The 21,069-nt window shown below is 43.9% G+C and overlaps 1 protein-coding gene and 1 non-coding gene across 2 annotated transcripts; one reads left to right on the forward strand and one right to left on the reverse strand.

Annotated features, from left to right (window-relative positions):
- Positions 1-436: 436 nt before the first annotated feature.
- On the reverse strand, positions 437-19,806 carry Pus7 (pseudouridine synthase 7). Its single transcript, XM_070538878.1, has 11 exons — positions 19,591-19,806; positions 18,749-19,165; positions 17,268-17,408; positions 13,429-13,491; positions 11,742-11,867; positions 8,671-8,732; positions 7,561-7,839; positions 5,144-5,257; positions 3,704-3,776; positions 2,806-2,957; positions 437-616 (listed from the first exon to the last, which is right to left on the reverse strand). The coding sequence occupies exons 1-11, from the start codon at positions 19,710-19,712 to the stop codon at positions 489-491; spliced, it is 1,677 nt and encodes a 558-aa protein (XP_070394979.1). The 5' UTR covers positions 19,713-19,806; the 3' UTR covers positions 437-488.
- Positions 19,807-20,593: 787 nt separating this feature from the next.
- On the forward strand, positions 20,594-20,666 carry TRNAK-UUU (transfer RNA lysine (anticodon UUU)). The gene has a single exon. It is a non-coding gene; the product is annotated as a tRNA-Lys (tRNA).
- Positions 20,667-21,069: the final 403 nt, after the last annotated feature.

Genomic DNA, 21,069 nt, shown 5'->3' on the forward strand with positions numbered 1-21,069 from the left:
GGCCTGTGTGGTTGGTTACGCATAGTTTGGAATGATTTTTGCCGAAACGACAGTCAACGCTGGACACTGGTTGCCGATGCTGGATTTTCTACGACACGGGGCCTTTAACACTATCGCGCTAATATAGCTGGGCACCATGTTCCCAGTTCTCTGGTGCTTGACTTCCACTACAAAGATACAAGTTTCCTGATACATCCAAAGACAAGGTAACAGCTATGGTGTCTTCAGATCGCTTATGCACCACATCTCATGTACTTTTCTGCAAAACTAACTTGAAAAGCTTCGACCAGTAGCATCATGGCACAAGTGTAAAGTGGCTATTGCTTATGTGTAGGAACGATGCTACGTGAAAGTGTCAGCACAATACACTTTGAAGGGGCAAATTACAAAAACACGCTTAAGACATTCAACATGAAGCACTGATGCAGGCAGCTAATGTCCAAGAAACTGCCAAGGATTTTTCTTTTTTCTTTTTTTTTTCAAAACCATCAACTTGATACAACTGCTGCCCATGAGGTGCACTCCCGATGCATCAGCTCTCTTACTGCCATGGTGGCATAACATGATGAACTCAGGTTGAACTCCAGCTTCAGAGCCCTCTTTGCGTTGTCATCACCTGCGGGCATGAATGTTGTGATACAGTTTTGGCTCCACACAACAGACAATTTGCAATCAAGCTTGTATTGAGAAGCAATGAATACTCCATGCACTGTATGCATGCATCATTTTGACATGTCATATTTCAATACATATGAAGACTTCATCACTGGAGAATCAAATGCATTCAAAAGAAGCAAACATAAAATCCAAAATTAAACTGAGTAACATAAGCAGTATGCTAGAGGCATTCATAAAATGATACAAAATTGTACGTAAACCGTCCACAAATGACTGTTAATGTAAGCGAATAGCTAAACGCTCCAATAAGGGTATTTGCTTTAATAAACAAATGGTGCGCTTGATGGCGCTTGAGAGCTGTTAACGAGCACATCTATGGTAGTAGTATAGGTGGACAGTGGATTTGTCTCAGAGAGCCAGAATAGTTGGCATTCAGCAAGCAATCTGCCCTTTGCGTCAGTGCCTCTGAATCAATAGGGAAAGCCTGACCACCGACCACAAAAACAGGCAAATGAGCCCAAGAAAGCTATTACCTTTAAGAAGGCTAGCCACTCAGTGCATGGAACAATGAAACTGCCATTATGGCTGTAAACGGTGCTTGCTAGCGCTACCAGGGCTAAGCCTATTACACAAATACTCGTGAAAGTAGAAGGGGAAACAACTGCCACCATAGCTCATTTGGCAGAGCATAGCACGTGTAATGCCAAGACTGTAGGTATGGCTCCCACCGGTGGCACGTGGTTTTCGTCCAGTTCCAGTTACCTTATATGTAATTTCTACATTTCAATTAAAGAAACAGTTAATTTTTCACATGCTTTCATTGGCTTCATTGTTCGGTGGCTTCACATGTTTCATAGGATCCTTATTCTTCTCACCCAGGTGTATGTTTTGCCTAAAAATTATGCCTTCTGAATAGAATTATTTCTAACCTTTTAGACATTCATACTATTCTTACAACTATTGCCATTGAACTGCGTCACTTTGTTGTGCACCTGCTTCACAAGCATATGTATCCATTTTGCAGAGTTTACCCAACCTCAATAGCAGTGCATTGGCCTAGTTATGTATCTTTAGAACTTTGATTTTATGATTTCTCATTTCTCTCACCCCACAATTACCCTTTCCATTTGCCTAATACATAGGGCAAAAATTACAATTTTCGTCGGCTCCATCCGCTTGGACAATACCAGGATGACTACGTCTCTTTTAACAAAGTTGAACCCACGTGTCAAAAAGTTGGCAGTAAGCTTAATCATATACCATACTTGTGTTTTTATCATGGTAACCTTTAAGAAAAATGCACATTTTCACATTTAGGCCCCTAATAATGCTGACAGTATGCTGGTTTCTGTGTTTTAGCTATTACATAATATGATCTGTATGATGAACGATCTTACAGCAAAGCTGTTAAGTCGCCCCTCACCAGGCCACACAGCAAACTTCGATTATATGCTGGAAGTTTTTACGTGTCCCCTAGGGAGCATTCTGCCGCAAACATTTTTGAAATTGGCTCATTAATAGCTGAGATAGAAATATTTCACTGCCACAAACCCATGACTTCAGGAGGCAAGCTTCACTGCAAAACACAGACACTCTCTCCACTATCCCCACAAGGCCTCCTCAGTTTCTATTTTCGGGTTTCCCCAGTAAGGCATTGTTAGAATGATAACACTCTCTGAACTACGCTCTTGCTATGTTCTTCATTGGTGATTACTAGCAGGTAGCTGGCCTCCTCTATCATGAGCAATAATAAACTTTATTATGTTAATTTGACGTACTATGTGCTTGAATGCTATATTTATTTTGCATGAAAAACTTGCTTTTTAGAAGGAAAACGTTCAATATCAAAATTTTAAGAAATGAGCAGTTTGGGCATAGCAACTTTCAAAATAATGAAACACACTTATACAGCTTTGCTGTCTTTGATGTACCAGTTGCTTGGATTGGCATATATCTGCAAAATATTCTTTTCATAACTGACTGTAACACTGACAGGAGTATAAAACTTGCAGCAGCAATTTATAGCTAGTTCCAGTGCCCGGCATCATGTTACAATGAGATAAATGTTTAAAGGCAACAGTACAGCTATAAGCTTTAAATGAGAAAATGTGAACCTTTATAAAGGTTACTGTGACAGGTTTACTCACCATTAGCAGTGACAGAAACAAAAAGGCTTCAAATGCTTACTTTCGCAGCTTTGGGGCTCCGGCAGGCCCTGTAGTCTGTCAAGGTCACTGAGCAGTAGTGCGGCTAGGGGGTCTGTGTAGCTCACTTCCTCCCACTGCACCTCTCGTGGGACAGCCACCAGGTGGCGGTAGCAGCCACTCATAGACAACTCCCTGTAACACAACATTCCACTTTTCTGCACTCTATCAAAGAAGCTGGTTCAGAATGGCATTCTTTTTTTCGTTGTAGTTACTGTTCACGTATGCTATGATAGTAAATTATGTCAACTACAAAGTCTAGTTAACTTCCCTACCTCTCCCCCTTCCTTATCTCTCTCTCTCTCTCTACATCATGGCCACGGCGTACCACACAGGTTGCACACAACTATGTTTACACCATAATAATTATCATAATCCCACAAACGTTCACTGCAGGATGAAACAACACAGCAATCTGCAGTCATCCCTATTCTGTCAACTGACTCTACTTTATGCCAGCAAATTTCATAATCTCATCAATTGATCAAATCCAGTTGTCGTAACCCTTCGAGACCAAAGAGTGAAAACAAACGTTTCAAATTGCCATCTTTAATCATCAGCAGCAAAAACTAAGCAAAGGTCTCCAACATGGACATCCAGACACACAGCAACTTTGATGCTAAAGCATCTAATAATTTTCAGTTTGTGCTCATGTAACCAAAAGGTGTAAGGTCAAAACAGGGGATAAAAAAGGAGATCTTGACTAAGCCTGCATGTTTTGCCTAGTTCAACTCGCTTAATTTCTACATTTATCATAAGAGTAACTGTGGGGAGCAGAGATAAAAAGCTTGTCAGGTGACAGCTATTAAACAGCCATACCTTCCACACTTGTAGCACTTATAAACAACTATACAATTGTAAACAAATAGAAATAAACAAACCTGTGCCTCTGTTCGTTGAAAGAATCCAGGGTGAGTCCATCCTCAGCCAGTATTTCCTTGTACCAATCAGCAACTGCATATAAGATAGCTTTGCAGCACCAGCAAATGCCATCCAGACTAACTAGAAGTCTGCATCATGATGATGCAATGTTTACAAAACCGCCATACTTAAGAATTGACCAATGAGAGCACAGGTGCTACACCTTGCTTCTTTTGATATTGTGTTTTCTACAGTACAGACCACAGATTACAATTCACTACAGTCCACACTAAGCTAAACAATGCTGCCTAGAGCTTATGCATGGCTCTTCTACATGTTGTGGGAATGCTCTCTTGCACCTCCTTATGTTGTTTTCCCCGCATGGCTCTCGCTTATCCTGTAATCCGGCTTTGCCGCATAGCTAAGCGCCTCCGGCGGTCAGTGTAGTTGCAGAATACTGTGAGAGATGGCACAACTGTTGCGCTGCTAACGCCACCTAACAGTGAGGTTACTCGGGCACAAAAGGGAGTAGCCTCCTCCTCTTTGGCTTAAGAGTTTGCCAGCTGCGCGAACGTTTCGCGTGTTTGCTGGCCATTCACAGGACTGTCCTGCAAAAGGCTTAGGAGCAGGACACTGGAATGGACGAATGTGATCGTTCGAACTCGTCACCGTTCGCGTGACTGTACACATGATCAATTAGGTGTTGATGTCCAGCACGGGGGCGAATATATTCGTTCGCCATCCTGTCACGGTGAGTCAAACTTCCTCGATTCGTCAGAATCCATAGGCATGCTCTATTGGTGGTAATTAAGCTGGCTACATTGGTGTATAAGAGTTGAAATAAATGCCCTTGTGATTGTCTACACTACTGTGTTGTCGTTCCTTTGTTCCAAGAGCACGTTTAAGACCCCACAATGTGGCCGTACTTATTGGAGGCAGACACTGACAGAAACCGCATTACTCACAACCCATTCTTTCAGGCACCGCGTAAGCACACAGCATAACTGCAGAGAGCTCCCGCCCCCCTAAGTGATATGCTAGCAGCACCCTTTCTGTGCATTCGTCCTTGGCACTGGGGTCTTTGCTTTTCGTGCCTCTTGAGACCAGGCTTTTGTACAGTGCTGGTTGCCACCAGAGAGTGAGAGTAAATAAGCCTCTCTTTCGTCAACTTCGGCATACTGTGTTTTTCGTGGCACAATGCTTGCGTGCCCTTCAGAGACCATGCACGGTGCTCCGGGTGGCACGCCCGTCAATGCAATGCAACGACTAGTGCCTGTGACTGAGCTAAGCTCAAACATGCTGTGGTTGCTTACTCCTCTGAGCAGAGCAGAGAGATTGCATTTAGTACGATTCCTTGAATCACCGAGAAAGCACCACATACACACACAGCTATCCGACCATGTTATGTAGTACCTTGTGCCCCTATATAGAGATGACCACTAATGCTTTCGGTTACTCACCTTCATTTTGTGGGTACCGCACACTGTGGCCGGGAAGGGGCAGCACTAGCGTTTGCACACTGGCAGATGCCACATCATCTGGACCCGCTACTCTCGGTTCCTCCTCGGTGCCACCTGCAATTGCCACAGTCATGACCTTTCAACGAGCAATCAAACTTGAGATTTATTTTCTTTCTTTTTTTTCTGCAAGGAGCCATCAATTGAAAGCTCTGTTTGTGTTTAAAAAAAACAAGGTAACAAATTTAAAGGTATACAGGAGATGGTCGACTAGCTGACAGACTCCACCAGAATCCCCTATCAACAGGTATAACATGGGAGTAAATAAAAGAACATACAGCAAAGAAAGGCAGAAAAAAGAGGTTTACAAAAGTACAGGAATTGAACAGGAACCACAAATAGACCAATCTCAGACATAAATACACTCAGAATGTGAATAGAAAACTAAATACAACATTGCTGAAAAATTTAAACAGACAATAAGACCTGCATTCACACGGGAAAATGCAGGGTGCTATGTTTGCTTTTTTTTTCTTTAGTTCTTGGACAACAAGCACGAAGATCTGTATGAAACCTCTTCCATTTAACGCACCTTTGAAAAGCCTGACGCTTGCTCAGGGGGCTGCTTGTATATTATAAATCGTTGGGTGTCTGGCAGTGGGGTTTGAACCTCGCGCCTCCCACAGTCAAGCCAGGAGCGCTATGTACTGGGCCACGGCTTTATATAGAATTCACACAGCTGCTAATTCAAACAACAGCTTTTTAGCGATTTCTTCAGAGAATAGAGTAATACTGATGATAATACAGGACATGGTACAATGCCACACACATTGAGAGCTGAGGAAGACATAAATCAATCTTCTGTAATTGCTGCTTCTGCAATGAAGAGTCCTTGTAAAATAAGAAAAGTCAATGGAGTCAGCATTTTTTGGAGAGTTCAGATCCAACTCCTGTCGGTTCATTGTCAGTTGTAAGAAGCAGTACCAATGCAGTGGCCGTGAAAATCAATCCCACAAGAAAGTAAATTGTGGATCTGCTGCATATGAAGGCACCTTTCTTTTGCATGTAATATGCCCAATGCCTTTTGCAGAAATATTTATACCTTTATCGATTTATACCTTGTGGTTGGCGCATGATGGCCTTAGTTGCTTATGCGCCATTAAACTCAACAACAACAAGAAATATTCATGGGAGCAGACATCACACTGGTACCAGCATTAAAAAAAAACAATCATATTGTAGGGAGATTTAGAAAGTTTCCACGGTGCTGATAAGTGCTAAGTGGAACATCAATACATATCTCCACAGATATTGATGTACATGTATTTCTCAAAACTTCTGCTAATCAAAGGATCTCTGCTAAATGGATACAACATCATTATCGCTTGGCTTAAATTTTTGAACGGGGACATGTGGCCTAATATGAATAACTACAAAGTTAGAGAGACATTGCTAATTAGCTGCCATCACACAGCAATTTGTCCCACAAGTTGTGTTTGCCTTTTCAAGTATCCGGTGGTTGTGACATAATTCTGACTTATTCCAGAGAAGATTTTTAATAAGACTGTTTTATAAATAATAATAATAATAATAATAATAATAATAATAATAATAATAATAATAAAATAGTCATCAACAGTGCATGAAGTACGCTATGGACCATTCTGAAGTCGGTTCTACGAGGAAAGCATGCAGCTGCAGCATCTAAAGCCTCCTCCACTCAATCATTAAAGTAAATGTTACAGCTTAATAAAGCCATGATATAGCTATTATACAGCTTTCGTAAAGCCATATTAGTAGAATTACATCCATAGCATAATAGTACATGGCAAGCTGCTATGGGTACACTGCCATCTGAACAAGCACGTGCTCAAATGGCAATACTAGATGTACACACCACAAAAAGCAAAACTACTGACTGTGTTCTGCACACACAAACTTTTCTGCAAGGAATTCAATTCTGCGAACCACGCTTTATGAAAACCTTCTATTGTATCAGGTGTATAGTCGAACACAGGTATTCTACATTTTTCTCTTTACAAGATTCTAGAATACAAGTCTTGAGCAGTGGAACAAACAGCATTTCTTCCAAAAGTCAGCACCACGGGATAGAGTGCATTTACAATACAATCATCCTTATTGAAAATTGTTACTGTTATATTCATTTTTTTGTTGTTGTTGTTCTGCTGACTGATATCATTTTACGAAGTTTTAATGGCCAGTCAGTGTGGGTGTCAAGACTACACTAGTAGTTGACATTTTTCGGGATCAAGACTTGTTCAAAGCTCAGAGCTACTACAATGTAATCCCTCCTTTCCCCTCGGTTTTCACGATCCCCTGAATCATGAATGAGTAGCCCACAAAGCAGTAAAATGCAGCAGATGGCCAGGCAAGACCGAGTGGCAAGAAAGCACACAAACCGAGTGTCATGAGCAGGTCCCCAGGGAGCACAGTGAGGCCAAATCGCTGCACCCGTCGTGACACGAGCCGGTTCCACACGTAACTCTGGTATCCATGCAGATACAGCAGGCGCACATTTCTTGGAAGAGCAAGCAAGGCACCAAGGTAGTTTGTGGCGCCCCCCTTGGTCAGCGCACGCAACAGCAGCCCCTCGATGCAACCCCGGTGGGGCAGCTTTGCTAGAGCCTGTGCAGCGTCCTTCGATCTTGCCCACTCTTCTCGGCACTCTGCAAGAGCTCCTGCACAGAATCATTTAGAGAGGTTGCAGGGACACTCGACTCTCTTGTGTCCCCTGACATTCATCTTCCTCGCACGGCCACCATATATCTTAACATTCGGCTTCCCCCCCCCGTGACACATACATGATGATGGGAGCCAGTAGACAGCTATGGTGAGACTGTTTTGATGCAAGCGCCACCTGACAGCATGGATACTTGTGCGTGAGATCAACTAACTTTGCTCTACTGGACTGCGGAGTGTCGGCATGCATGGACTGACTGCATTCGTGGGTATTTTGCACAGGGCTAACCCTTGGTAGGCTTCACACGTGACTTCAAAGTGCAGCATCAGCATAGATGAACACAATTTCTCTAACGTGCTTCTGTTTATACCCATAAATGACTTGTGCATAGGCATCCAGCATGTTGCATGGGGGGGTAAACAAAAAGCAGTTACACCCGAAATGCGAAGCATCAACTGCAATAGCAAATTATTAGACAGTTATATGAAGTAAAGGTAGTAGTTTTATTGGCCGTATAAACTTGGAGACATTTGCTTACTAATAAAATTAACAAGCACAGTGTCACATGCTCGCAAGCAAACATTAACACATCTTACTCGATGGCTGAGGACACTCGCTGTCAAAATGGTGGTGTGAGGAAACGCAGCAGCAGGAGCACGTGTATTGACGTTTTGCTGCCTCTCGCTTCAACGCGAACTTTTTACAAGTACTTTTGTTAGCAGATGAAGAGGCAGACACCACAGAAAAAGTTTGCAAAATGTAGTCAAAGCTTGGCTCATTATGAGGTCATAACAGCTCATACTTTCACAGATGACAGTACTGCACTTACCGCCATCCCGTGGTTGAAGCACCAAGTCAACTGCTTCCTCGAAGCAGCCTTTCAAAAGAGCCCTGCAAAAAAAAGATAGTACACTCAGCACAAATCAGAATTTAACGTATGCTGGCAGATGGCCAGTGAGACATTATGAGCAGGCATGACACTCCCATTCGTCTGCAGGAAAGAATGCTAGATGCATACTCTCACAACAGCAGAATACAGACGTACTGCTTTGCACTCAATGACTCCAGGTCAACATGACAATGTTGGGCAATCAATAATTTAGCCCTTACTAAAATGCAAACAGAGAAAAATAATTCAAAATCATAACGACACCAATTCAGGCATGTGAACTTTCCATTAGAATCAACATGTGCACCAGTTTCTGCTAAGCATGCATCTTTGTGCAAGAACACTGTGGGCCTTGTGAAAATTCATGCAGCTGCTGTTGCACTTACAAAGCATGTTGATTAACATGTGTAGACACAAAGCTGCAATGTCAGGTATATGTAAGGCTACAATGAAGAACTAATTTCAACCTGCCCACCTTACAAGGCATCCCTCACCTGTAAACATTTCAATGCTTCAAAAGTGTCAAGCTCCACTATCTCAGCCAACGGGCATATTATTTTCACGAATAATAAACTGGTGCTAAAGAAGCACCAATTCGGTTCTGCATACACCTTTCCATATTCTTCCCTTATTAATGGATGGCTATCCCAGCCAAGAAATAAATCCACAGCACAGTGTTCAACAGTAGTATGTCAGAGTTGCTGTTATTGCAGTCGGCACTAAGTGTCAGGTGAACAAAACCTTGACTTATGCAGAATGACAGCAAAATTTAATGCTATATTTTAACCGTTTGTGATTGCTTACAACATGCATGCACACATACAGCAATACAGTTGCTGGCTGGGCCTGTTGGTGTAACGACATCGGGCAAACAGCACAAACACGGGTGGAGCACATCTGCAGTTTTTGTGCTACTTGCCATATTATGACACGTACAACTTCAAACATACTGCTGGCATTTGCAGCATATCATAAAGATCAGCAACACGATGTTTTCATTGTTTTCCACCCTCACAGCACCAACAATGCATACTCATTACTGTCTCACTGAAATCTCTTGTGTTCCATAAGGGACGAAAGTTCAAGAATGAAGTGCAAACGCACCCTAATATGGAATGCATAAATGTGCCAGCCAACTCTCATCGCTTATTTATTTGGCTTTCCACAGTGCAAGCATTCCCTGTTTGGCCTCTCACACATCACTCAATCATCACTGCTCATTTGCCATTTCCTAATTAGTGGAGGGCCACAATTTTGAAGCGATGCCTTTTCCCAATGCTAACGCCTTTCGGCGCTTTTCACGTTCGTGAGTGGCCATGTTCAACGCTCCACCCAGGGCGGAACGTCTCTTGACCACTCACGAACACGAAAAGCGCTGAAAGGCATTAGCATAGGGAAAAGGCACTGCTAAAAATTCGTGGCCCAGGCGTGCATTTAAGTACAGTTGCAAATACATCACCTGATCACCCTTTACCCTATAAGGCTATAACACAGCCAAGCATGCTTCTGGATCAGAGCTGTGCCACTTCAACATGGGGGGGGGGCTCATCACCATGTACCACTGTTTTGTGCACTCTATTCAGTAATAACTGTGTGTGCTGCTTCGGCAACATGCCAAGACATACACCTCTTTGTGAGCTACACTCACTGCTGCGCCAGTTCTCCATACCATGTACAGTCAACCACAAGAGTTTATGGGACGCAGGATCTGCCAAGAAGCAGAATTCTCGCAAAGCGCGGTCACAAAGCCTCGACTTGAATGTTCCAGCATGTAGTAGCCTTCGCCACCGACACAGTGATTCATTCGATACAAAGTGTCATGCCTTAACGGTGCAGGAATGCACATTTGAAGGGGAAACTGCATCCCGTAAACTTTTGCTGTTGACTGTACATATGGCCATGTGTGAAATGTTCTCTTACTGTCTATTGTCAACCACAGTAACAGACAGCAGAAATAAACTTTCAGTTGCTCACCACCACAGTCAGGCCAATTCCCCTTTAAGGCCTGCACACAGATTACAAGGATTAGCACCGACTCCAAAACCTTCCATTTCAAGAAGCCTCAACCTCAGCTGTGATACTACAAAAGTGCAGTGGCAATAATTTCAATCCAGCTGATCATATATCTTTGCCTGGCCTTCCAGTCGCAGAGTATTACAGGAAAAAGGTGCCTTACAGCAGATTTTTTTAACAGTACAACATGGGATGGAGAAAAGAGGCACAGAACAGAGCACTATTTGACAAGATGTACCAACTAGCTCAAATGAACATGCAAGAAAAGGGTGTTTTTTCCCTGTCCAAGGACTCAGTAAATTACAACTAATGCCAATAGTCATTACTGCCTTTCAAACTGTGCATGTCTGACAGCCTGACCATGGTTTTTCTTTATTTATATGGTATGAAATCATCTTCTCCGTGTCTATGCAAGATGTAAGGAACAACAAGAAATATTTATGGGGGCAGACATCCCACTGGTACCAGCAATAAAAAAAACAATCATATTGTAGGGAGATTTAGAAAGTTTCCATGGTGCTGATAAGTGCTAAGTGGAACATCAATACATATCTCCACAGATACTGATGTACATGTATTTCTCAAAACTTCTGCTAATCAAGGGATCTCTGCTAAATGGATACAACATCATTATCGCTTGGCTTAAATTTTTGAACGGGGACATGTAGCCTAATATGAATAACTACAAAGTTAGAGAGACATTTCTAATTAGTTGCCATCACACAGCAATTTGTCCCACAAGTTGTGTTTGCCTTTCCAAGTATCCAGTGGTTGTGACATAATTCTGACATATACCAAAGAAGATTTTTAATAAGACTATTTTATAATAATAATAATAATAATAGTAATAATAATAATAATAATAACTCCTTTTTTAAGCACAGAGAAATGAAAAGCAGGTGCAACACACACTTTTGTGTGAGGAGTTTTTGCGTTCCTTAACTTATCGCCAACTATAGATTACTGCACGCAGAATGGTGAAGAGAGGCAACACTCGCCGACCAATCTGGTGAGTCGCCACTGCTGTAGTGCCAAAGCGCTGTGTGCCGAAGTAGTTGAGAAAGCCATTCTCCGACAGTGACTTCATTGCCTCCTCATGGTCAGCTCTGGTGCCATCCACATCCCTGAATGGCAGTTGTGCAGGACCAGGATTAGAGTGCATGGTACAATGCGGCAAGTTACGCGTGCACATCATTGATGCAAACACCGAAATTTTAACAGTAGTAACAGTAGTTAGTGCAGTAGTAGCAGCACAGTAAAAGCTCGTTAATTCGAACTTGAAGGGGACTATAAAATTGTTCGAATTAAGCGGAGTTCGAATTAGCAGGCACTAGAATGATCGACCATGGTGCCATGCTACGTGGGTAGAAACCAAAGAAGCCACCTCTGGACTCATCACCCGATTCATTGCACCTCCCCCCCTTGAGTGATGTACACTCACTCTAAATGGTTCAGCGGACATTTAACATAGTATAAATCATGTTAGTATCTGAGTCATCAGAGATATACTGCAAAATACAAGATGTATGAGTCTGAAAAGTGGCCACAGCTATTGCTACAATATACAGTGGATTGACACAACTTACAGAGATCTTTTTTTATTTATTTTACTACAAAAGATGACCACCAAAATTTTTCTAGCATGTTAATTTCAGTCAATATCACTCGCCAAAGGCCCATTTCGCCTAATCAACTGTTGGCAGAATAGTGAAACCTCACTGTAACAAAGACGCATATGACACAAAATTGTCTTTGTTATATTCAATTTTCGTTACAAGCATATATTTGTTTATTATCACCATCAGTCTACTTATGCCACTGCAGGACGAAAGCTTCCCCCAGTGATCTCTAATTACCTGTCTTGTGCCACCTGACACAATTTTATGACTGCAAATTTCCTCATTTCACCACGCAACCTAGTTCTGTCCTCCCCGACTATGCTTCCCTACTCTTGGACCCCATTCTGTAGCTCCAATAGACCACGAGTAATCTACCTTACACATTACATGTCCTGCCCAACTTCGTTTTAAAAAATCTCAACTACAATATTGGCCACCCTCATTTACTCGTTAATCAACAGAGCTGTCTCCCTGGAGCTTAACGTTACCTTTCATTACACTGTTCTTTGTGCAGCCCTCTAACTTCTTCTCAAGCTCCTTTGCTGACCTCTAAGTTCCTGCCCCATATGTCAGTACTGGTAGAATGCAACGATTGCACACTTTTTTAGGAGTGGTAATCTGCCGGTCATGACCTGATAATGCACTCCAACCCATATTTGTTCTTCTGTACATTTCCTTCTCACGATCCCCTGTGATCCTGCCATGAGCCCCTGCGGCTAATTGGCCTAGATAAGTGTACTTTTGCACAGATTCTGCGGCCGACTTTTTTTTTCCCTGCCAATCGTTATTTGTTACAAGCTGCTATTGGTGAGAAACATTTCAGGTTTACTTCCTTATATCTTATAATTTGTCATATGGAGGTTTGATTGCAATTACAGAGGCAAAGCACAACTCCACTGGAAGGGCTCAAATGAGGCTCAAGTGTAACAAAATCACAATGCACGGACACTGCTCTATTAGCTGTAGGGCACCCAAAGGGTGCGGACGACTCAAAAGTTTTTCAATACACAACTTTAACTTGCAACCATCATAAAAAACCACACTTGCGGCCGCAACAACACATTACCTGAGGACAATGGTAAACCGGTTTCCCTGCAGATCACCTAGCTTGATGGCTGTACTTTCAAACCTGCACAGAACAGCCACAGTCAGGCAGCAGCTTTCTAAAATGCTCCTAAATGACGTTCACTTTGTGACTGTTTTATGTGGTGCTTCTGAAAGACTGGCCGAGAAACATTCTAAGTCAAGAATTTTTTTTACAGCAACGGAAAAGATGAAGCCTAGATCTTTGAGGAAACAAAACTTGTTTCACACTCACAACTGCCCTTCTCATCACTCTCACCCTGACAAGTGTAGTGTCTGTCAGACCTTGAGGAATGATTAAGTGACTGATGAAGCTTCAGATCCCAAAGCTGCTGTGTGTGCGACGATGCTTGCCGTAACAGTCCCAAGTTTCAGTTGTTCATACCCTAACTGTAATGCAGCCTCAACGTTTCGCTGTGATACACTTCCAGGCCACACGCCACAGGCACCTTAATTTTATCTGGCAGTGAAAAAAAAAAACTAATCCTGCACATCTGTAACAAGCACCATGCAGCAGTCACCTAGATTGTCATCACAAATGAAAAAGCAACAGGCTATGCATTGGACAACACACTGAGCTGTAAATTTTTTAACAGAGGTTCATAATACTTACACATCATTCAATTTTGGGGTTTTGCATGCCAAAACTGCTATTCATTACGAGGCATGCCATAGTGATTCATTCGGACATCTGGGGTTATTTAATGTGCGCCTAAATGTAAGTACACAAGTAGACAAGCATTTTTGCATTTCACCGCAATCAGCAACCAAAACTGAACCTATAATCTTGAACTCAGCATCGCAATGCTGTAGCCACTGTACTATCATGGTGGGCAAAGACCACTGAATGTGTCAGTACAGCTTCAATTTCCATATTGTTGAAAGACAGATATTGCTAAAGGCATGTAATTCGCTTGTTCACAAATTCTGTCTGTCTTTCGTCTCTACTTTGTCAGCAGCTTCTACAGTGGCAAGCGTGATAGTGTGTAACAATGCATGTAGGGTAAGCATCTGTTTGTCTCTCCTCTGTCTCCAGACCTTTTGTGCTTTCTTCCAATTCCTCTAGTATATTGTTAACCACTGATTTAGTGCATCTTGTCTTGCTTTCTTTTTTCCTTATTTGCCATCTCTGTATTTCCTACTCCCCATTCCTGTGATAGCCCTACGGGGTTGCAGTATGTTGAAATAAATAAATAAATAAAAGTTCAGGTCACCGCAGGTTGACCAGAACATCCTAGTGATGCCTCTGTCCATCTCACCAACTTTGTGCAGTATAGCCAAGGCCAACGTTACTAGACTAGCTTCAGTTGTAAAACTCCCCGCCCGCGCGCTTACAGCCGCTGTCGCCACTTCTGTGACAGCCGCCAGAGGGCAACGCTGTTCCATCGGGCTCCACTGCAGACGCCTCGTCACACGCTTGAGCTCGTGCGGACGGGCAGTTTTCGCGTGTTTCACGCTCGCTGGCATTCTCCCTTCTCCGAAATAGTGATACCACGAGAAAGCGGTCTACCTACAGCAATAAGATTTATCATGCCGGTTTGTTAGTACTGAAAGAAGTTAATACAAAAGGAAGAAACGCATACAGCGAAGCGCAGAAGCTGCGTTTCTAAATGTCGTGTGTTTCTTCCTGTCGTCTTAACATTTCGCGCAGTTTAGGCTCACGAGCCTGAATATCTGGCCATCATCATCCCCACCGAAGCTTCTCGCCACGCCAAAGAAGCGCTACAAAAAGAAAGATGAGGTCGGTCTTTGAACACAAAAGCCAAAAAAAAAAGTCGGATTTTTCATTCCGCGAAAATGCTTTATCTGCGAAGCTGAAACGTACGGCCCCTGTTTTTATCACTGGGTTAATCCCGAGGGTTCATTAAAGTATTTCTCAGTTATGAGGTTACACACAAAATCGGCTGCGACGGAGAGAACGACGTCACTGACGGTATGCCCACCGTCCGCAGTTGTCGCTTGCGTTAGATGTCTCGAGTTTGCTCGGCGGCATGGTTAGCAGCCTTCGCCTGCGATTAGCTGCTTGATTCTTCGAAATTAAATTTCTTCAAAATTAAATCTTTCCGTTACGTAAGACGATGAGTGGTTCATACTCCCTTAAGCAATGGCTTGTACCCCCGTAAACGCGGCCTCCCCATTACGACGACAGAAGTGAAGTGAAATTCAACGCTGGAAAGATTAACGGCCATGCAGCCAGCTGTGGAAGACGAGGACGAAAGCGGGAGGAGTGGTACGAGCGCGTGCCGTGGATTTCGCAGAAAGTCCAAAATGACCCATTAGCTGTTATTGTGACCGACTCGCTATCTGTATGGACAGCACTAACTGCATCTTTAAATTCAGCAATTCAAGGAACATTTCGTTCGATGGTGCCTCCGTACTTACGAAAAGTATGTTTGCTTTGGGTACCGGGACATCATGGGTTGCACTTGAATGAAATGGCTGATTCACTCGCACGAGCTTCCCTACATGTTTTGATCTAGCTGTTTTGCCGACACCAGCTTATGTCACCGCGGCTAGGTACAGAAATTTCGCTATATATCAAAACTCTGCAATATCCATTCTAACACCGTCTTCTGATTTCCACCACCTTGGCTTCCCATGGAATACTAATTGGTGTCCTTCAAGGCAATTGGAAGTTTCTTTTACAAAATTGAGAGGTCGCATACGGCATACCTCCTCTAAATTTTTACTTACACAGGTCTGGTCTCGCAGTGTCCCCTCTATGTTCTTTTTGCAGTAAACCTGAAACTATCGAACATTACTTTCTCTCGTGCCGTCGCTTTCTAAGACAAAGAAAACTATTAGAATACTCATTTACCAAACTTGGCCTCTCGCTAACCTCGCCAACCATTCTTTCTTTTGGGGCGACTTCACTGGGATCCAGCCACAGGGATGCTTTTCTGGCCGTTTACAATTTTATTAGAGACACAAAAAGAGTACCTTGCTGAATTTCTAAAATTATCCATAATTTAATTTATTTCATTTCTTTAGGTTTACTTATTTTATCGGAATTCCTAAAAATATTTAATTACACTTCTAAAATACAGTACTATCATCCCACGCTCCACTATACAAGTCTAGTTTCTCTCTACTTCTAACCATACGGAAAACCGCCTGCTTCTTGGCCAATCCCCCATAGTGGGTACGCGCCACTGTCTGGGACACAAGACAAGACAAGTTCCCCGTCGGCACGAGGAATCACTCTGTTTCACGCCGAGCGAAGCGTCGCGTTCCTGGGAGCACAGAAAAAGTGGTGCGCCGAACTGTCGACATCGCTCAGATAGCGGCCTATGCAGCCAGGTACGCAGCACGTCGGCATCGTCTGCTGAACTCGGCGAAGGCTACAGTACCACGGATGACATGCTAGCTGAAATTCGCTGTCAACAACGAACCACAGAATACGCCAACGCTGCACCGCGTGCTTAATCCGGCCCGCCCACGTAGCTGGCTAGTGAGGAAGTGAAGCCGGGCGCAACTGCAGCGCCACGAAGGCGCGGACGGGTGGCGGTTCCGCGCAACAGCGCCGAGTTTTAAAACTGAAACTAGTCTAGTAACGTTGAGCCAAGGCTAGGGTCCATCCATCACCAATAATTTAGCAGATGGGAGCAGAACTTTCCCATTGTATGCCAGTACTTCCATGACACTTCCATTCAGCTGGCATCATGCAGAAGACCATCAGAGAGGGGCAATGGGGGAGCCCCTTCTGCTTCTTTCTCCTTATTGGCTGAGGTGACCCACAGCTTCTGCTACACTACATGGAGTTGATGAGGGATGGAATATACTGACAAAAATAACACAAGTAGTGAAAAGCGTCCAGCCTACGTGATGTTGCCCACCCAAAGACCCTGTCTGCGGTTCAGATCCAACAGCTTCTTCGCTGGCAACCGGTGACAAGAGACCCGCTGGCAGGTTTTCGCCCGTTTGTCCTTGGTGCCTGCATATCCCAGGAATGAGGGACGCATCCTGCAATGAAATCTGTGTCAATTGCTGCGCACCCAAGAGAAATCACTCAACACTGCATGCTACACGTGCACTTGGACTCTTTAAGATATCTTACTTTGACACATGCAAATTCAGCAATACAGCACCTTGCAGGTAGAAGAGTTGTACTACAGTATCGCTGATCTAAGCACTTCAAAATAGCAAGCTTGTTTCTTATGTCTACAAATGATGACAAGCTAAGAATGCAGCAGCTAATGCCCCGCCGTCTGACTAAAACAATTTGTATAGGTACAGTAGCTAATTAAATTAGCTTTTTTTTTTTGACGTCAGGGTAGACACGAACTTTCAAAATTAGGGTCTCTTGGGAGCTATGTTTTGGAGCATGATCACACAGAGGGTGCAGTTTTGTAGGTGGAGCTTGCACTGGATTCAAAAATTGTCACTGACTATAGGTAAGCTGGCTCAAAAGAAATTTCAAATGTCCAGCAAGGCTCTGCGGAAAAGAATGTGATGCTCCCATTATAAGAATTGCGTAGCATATTCTGCTAAATGTCACATGGTCTCAATGCACAGCTAACAGCACATCTATTTTGGTCTTTGTGGGAGACTCACGAGATGCCAGTCAAAAGGAACATTGAACCTTGCCCCTGCATTGTCTGCAATCTAAAGCAGCATGGCACGTGCATGCAGCTACTTCAAGAAAGCTAATGCAGTTAGCATAAAAAGAGGCATTCAAAGCCAACGAGTTTCTTTGGGCTAGTTGGTGTGACAGCACAGGCACACACAGTTGAGCACATGGAGACAGGGCAGACAGCAGTCCATCCTGTCGCATTCCTTGCTCCGTCTCCATCTGCTCGTGCTGTGCATTCTTTCATTCAAAGTGATGCCCATTACCTCGAAGCTTCAAGAAAGATTTGGATTGCAAAGCAAGATGGTTTAGGTGCCGCACAGCAACAACATTGTACAAAGCGAGCGGGCTCCTCCGCTGGCACCTCCAGCAACTCTAAAGGACTCGATGATAGCAGGATAAATTTATGTCTGGTTGGTACAGACATCCACACATCTGACATGCTGCAAAGCTAAGACAGTGACATTCTAGCACTGCTGCTTACTTTCAGAAACAATTCTTGTAAGCACAGCAGCAGCAGCCATACATGATAATAATGCAATATTCATTCCTGCAGCTGCAGTAGTAGTACTCTTTATTTGCTGTGCATTGCTACACAAGTCAAACTCTAGATGGAAGAGTGGTTACTTGTGCAAGCTCCAAAATGTTATTCTACTGTGCCACCGTGGCAGTGAAAGATAGGTTTTATCGAAAGGGTTCAGCAAAGGTGGCTGTCCACTCAGCGTTATCCTACCCAAGAAAAGTGGCTATCCGGTTGACGGCTTCGATGGTGTCCATGTTCTCCTTGTACAGCACGAAAGTGGTGTAGCTTGGTCGGCCCGAAGGCCACGGCGCAGCGCGCCGCCGCTGCGCCTTGGAGCGGCTCACGCGCACGGTGCCATCCGTCGTGTGGCTGTCCAGGTGAGGCCAGTGGGCGCGGACCCAGGCGTGCAGCTGGCCGCGCTGCTCCTTGCTCATTCCCGTCACCGGAATGACTACAGGTTCGGCGCGCTGGCCGCCGGCCAGCAGCTCCAGGTGCTCCTTTACCTCGGCACTCACATTATCGTCCGCCCAGCTCGTTTCCGGTTGCGGCTCGGGTGGAGGTTCCAGCGTTTCCAGTCGCACTATGCGACCCGACGGGTCGATCTCGTTAACTAGGAAGTCTGAATACCTGCACGTGGCACGATCAAAAAAGGGTGTTTAAGATGAGCTCTCTTTCAGTGCTTTTAAAACGATACTTTATCAATGTGCATCGACAAGTAGTCAAGTGCGCCATGTAGTTTAAAGGCGTCCGAACCGAAACTCCACTCTAATGAAGCCAGCGCAGAAATTAATTGAAAGCAGATACGACGTCCTGTTTTTCGACACTAAACTTGTTTGCGAGGAGCTAAAGTGCTACAAAACTAAGATATCGTGCACTACATATGACTGCGATGAAACGCAGTGTATATCGTAAGCCCGACAGTTTCTGTCATGCGGCTATTCCGTGTTTGATTTTTGCTAACATAGCGCAGTCTTTTGCAAACTTTCCGTACCCACACTCCACAAACAAGTTGATGGCTCATACCGAGCCACATCTATTTCGAAACATTTCACCTTTGTTTCAACACGCCATTGAAGCCTTTGTGCTTTCCAACGAATTCTGTAATGCCAACTTCCTCTTCAAAGCCCACACGCCGCTTTTTTGAAACGCTCACGTCCTCATTATCGGCTGACATGGTAAACGACAGAGCGACAGCAACGGCAGACAGTCAGATCCGAGGCAGACAGCATGCGTTTCTAAGTGGCTTGGCTTGTTGCTTGGCTCAACTTTTGCGCATAATGAACAATTGGCTGTGATTTGTGTTGGCTTTAATCGGCTCTGTTACGACTTTTGATGAGGTGATAGTAAACCAAAGTGCGCCTAACGCCTGACCTTATAAATATCTGCTAAAAACACGGGTATTCGTGTTAAGTCATAGCATGTGTTAAAAGACAAGACAGACTTGTTTCTCATACAGTCGAATGACCGAAATTGTCGTCTGCTAAACCACGGCAACCACGGCCCTGCGATAAAAAGAAACACACAAACTGTGCGTGGTTCTTTGAGGGGCCGTGACTGAACACTGCTTCGACCACGGGTGTGATGCAGTATATTACTGTGCTTAGTTAACAGTACCCTTTCTAGTATTGCGCTTCATTTGCTACCGCAATCCCGTGGTCCTGCTGCCAAGGTTGTCATAGAACACGGTGGAAATATATCCCACATGGCACAGCTCCCGCTGAAAGAACATCATATACAATACGGCAAGCCTCCCCCGCGATATCTAAAGCTACAAACAAGCCGGTTCCTTATTTTATGCTATAGCAGTCAAGTCGCCGTACGGTAGAGCGGTCGGTTGGAAAAAAAGTTGTCAACGCTCGCGGTCCGTCCGTATCTCGGTACGCACGGAACAGACGGACCGAGAGGTACGGACGTTTTGTCATGACAAAACCGACGCACAACTGGAATTCCTGCCGAAATTATGTACATACACATTGATTTCTAAATTATTGTCCCAGATGTTTATATTTTTCATATTTTTAATTACTTGTTGAATAAGGGGCCGACATACCAGTGGCCCGGGTAGCTCAGTCGGTAGAGCGTTAGGCTTTTAACCTAACGGTCCAGGGTTCGAGTCCCTGCTCGGGCGCGTGTCTTTTTTTTTGTTTCTTTTTTATTATTATTATGATTATTTGTGTATGTTTGCTAGAGGAGGGACAGGGTTTCGTACAATACCGGGCCGGCGAGGCATTCGACGAGAATTAAGGTTGTGTGTCCTCGTAAAGTATGCAGGAGCTAGGTTATACGTAGGCACGAAGAGCGATCAACACAACTTCGAAAGCATAGTGAGCAGGATATGTATCAACGGCGTGGTGTTTCAAAACTTTTTATGTTCTTCAAGGGAGCTCTACATAACAGCACTAAAATATTGTCTACATCTTCCTTCGCTGACAAACAAGTCACGATGTGAATTAAAATGACTGAACGTTTTCCTTTTGAGTTGTTCCCCTACGTGCCGGCGTTTGTGGTAACTTGGAGATCCGCAAAATCGT

This window comes from Dermacentor albipictus, chromosome 5 (genome assembly GCF_038994185.2).
Source record: "Dermacentor albipictus isolate Rhodes 1998 colony chromosome 5, USDA_Dalb.pri_finalv2, whole genome shotgun sequence".
NCBI classification, from domain to species: domain Eukaryota; kingdom Metazoa; phylum Arthropoda; class Arachnida; order Ixodida; family Ixodidae; genus Dermacentor; species Dermacentor albipictus.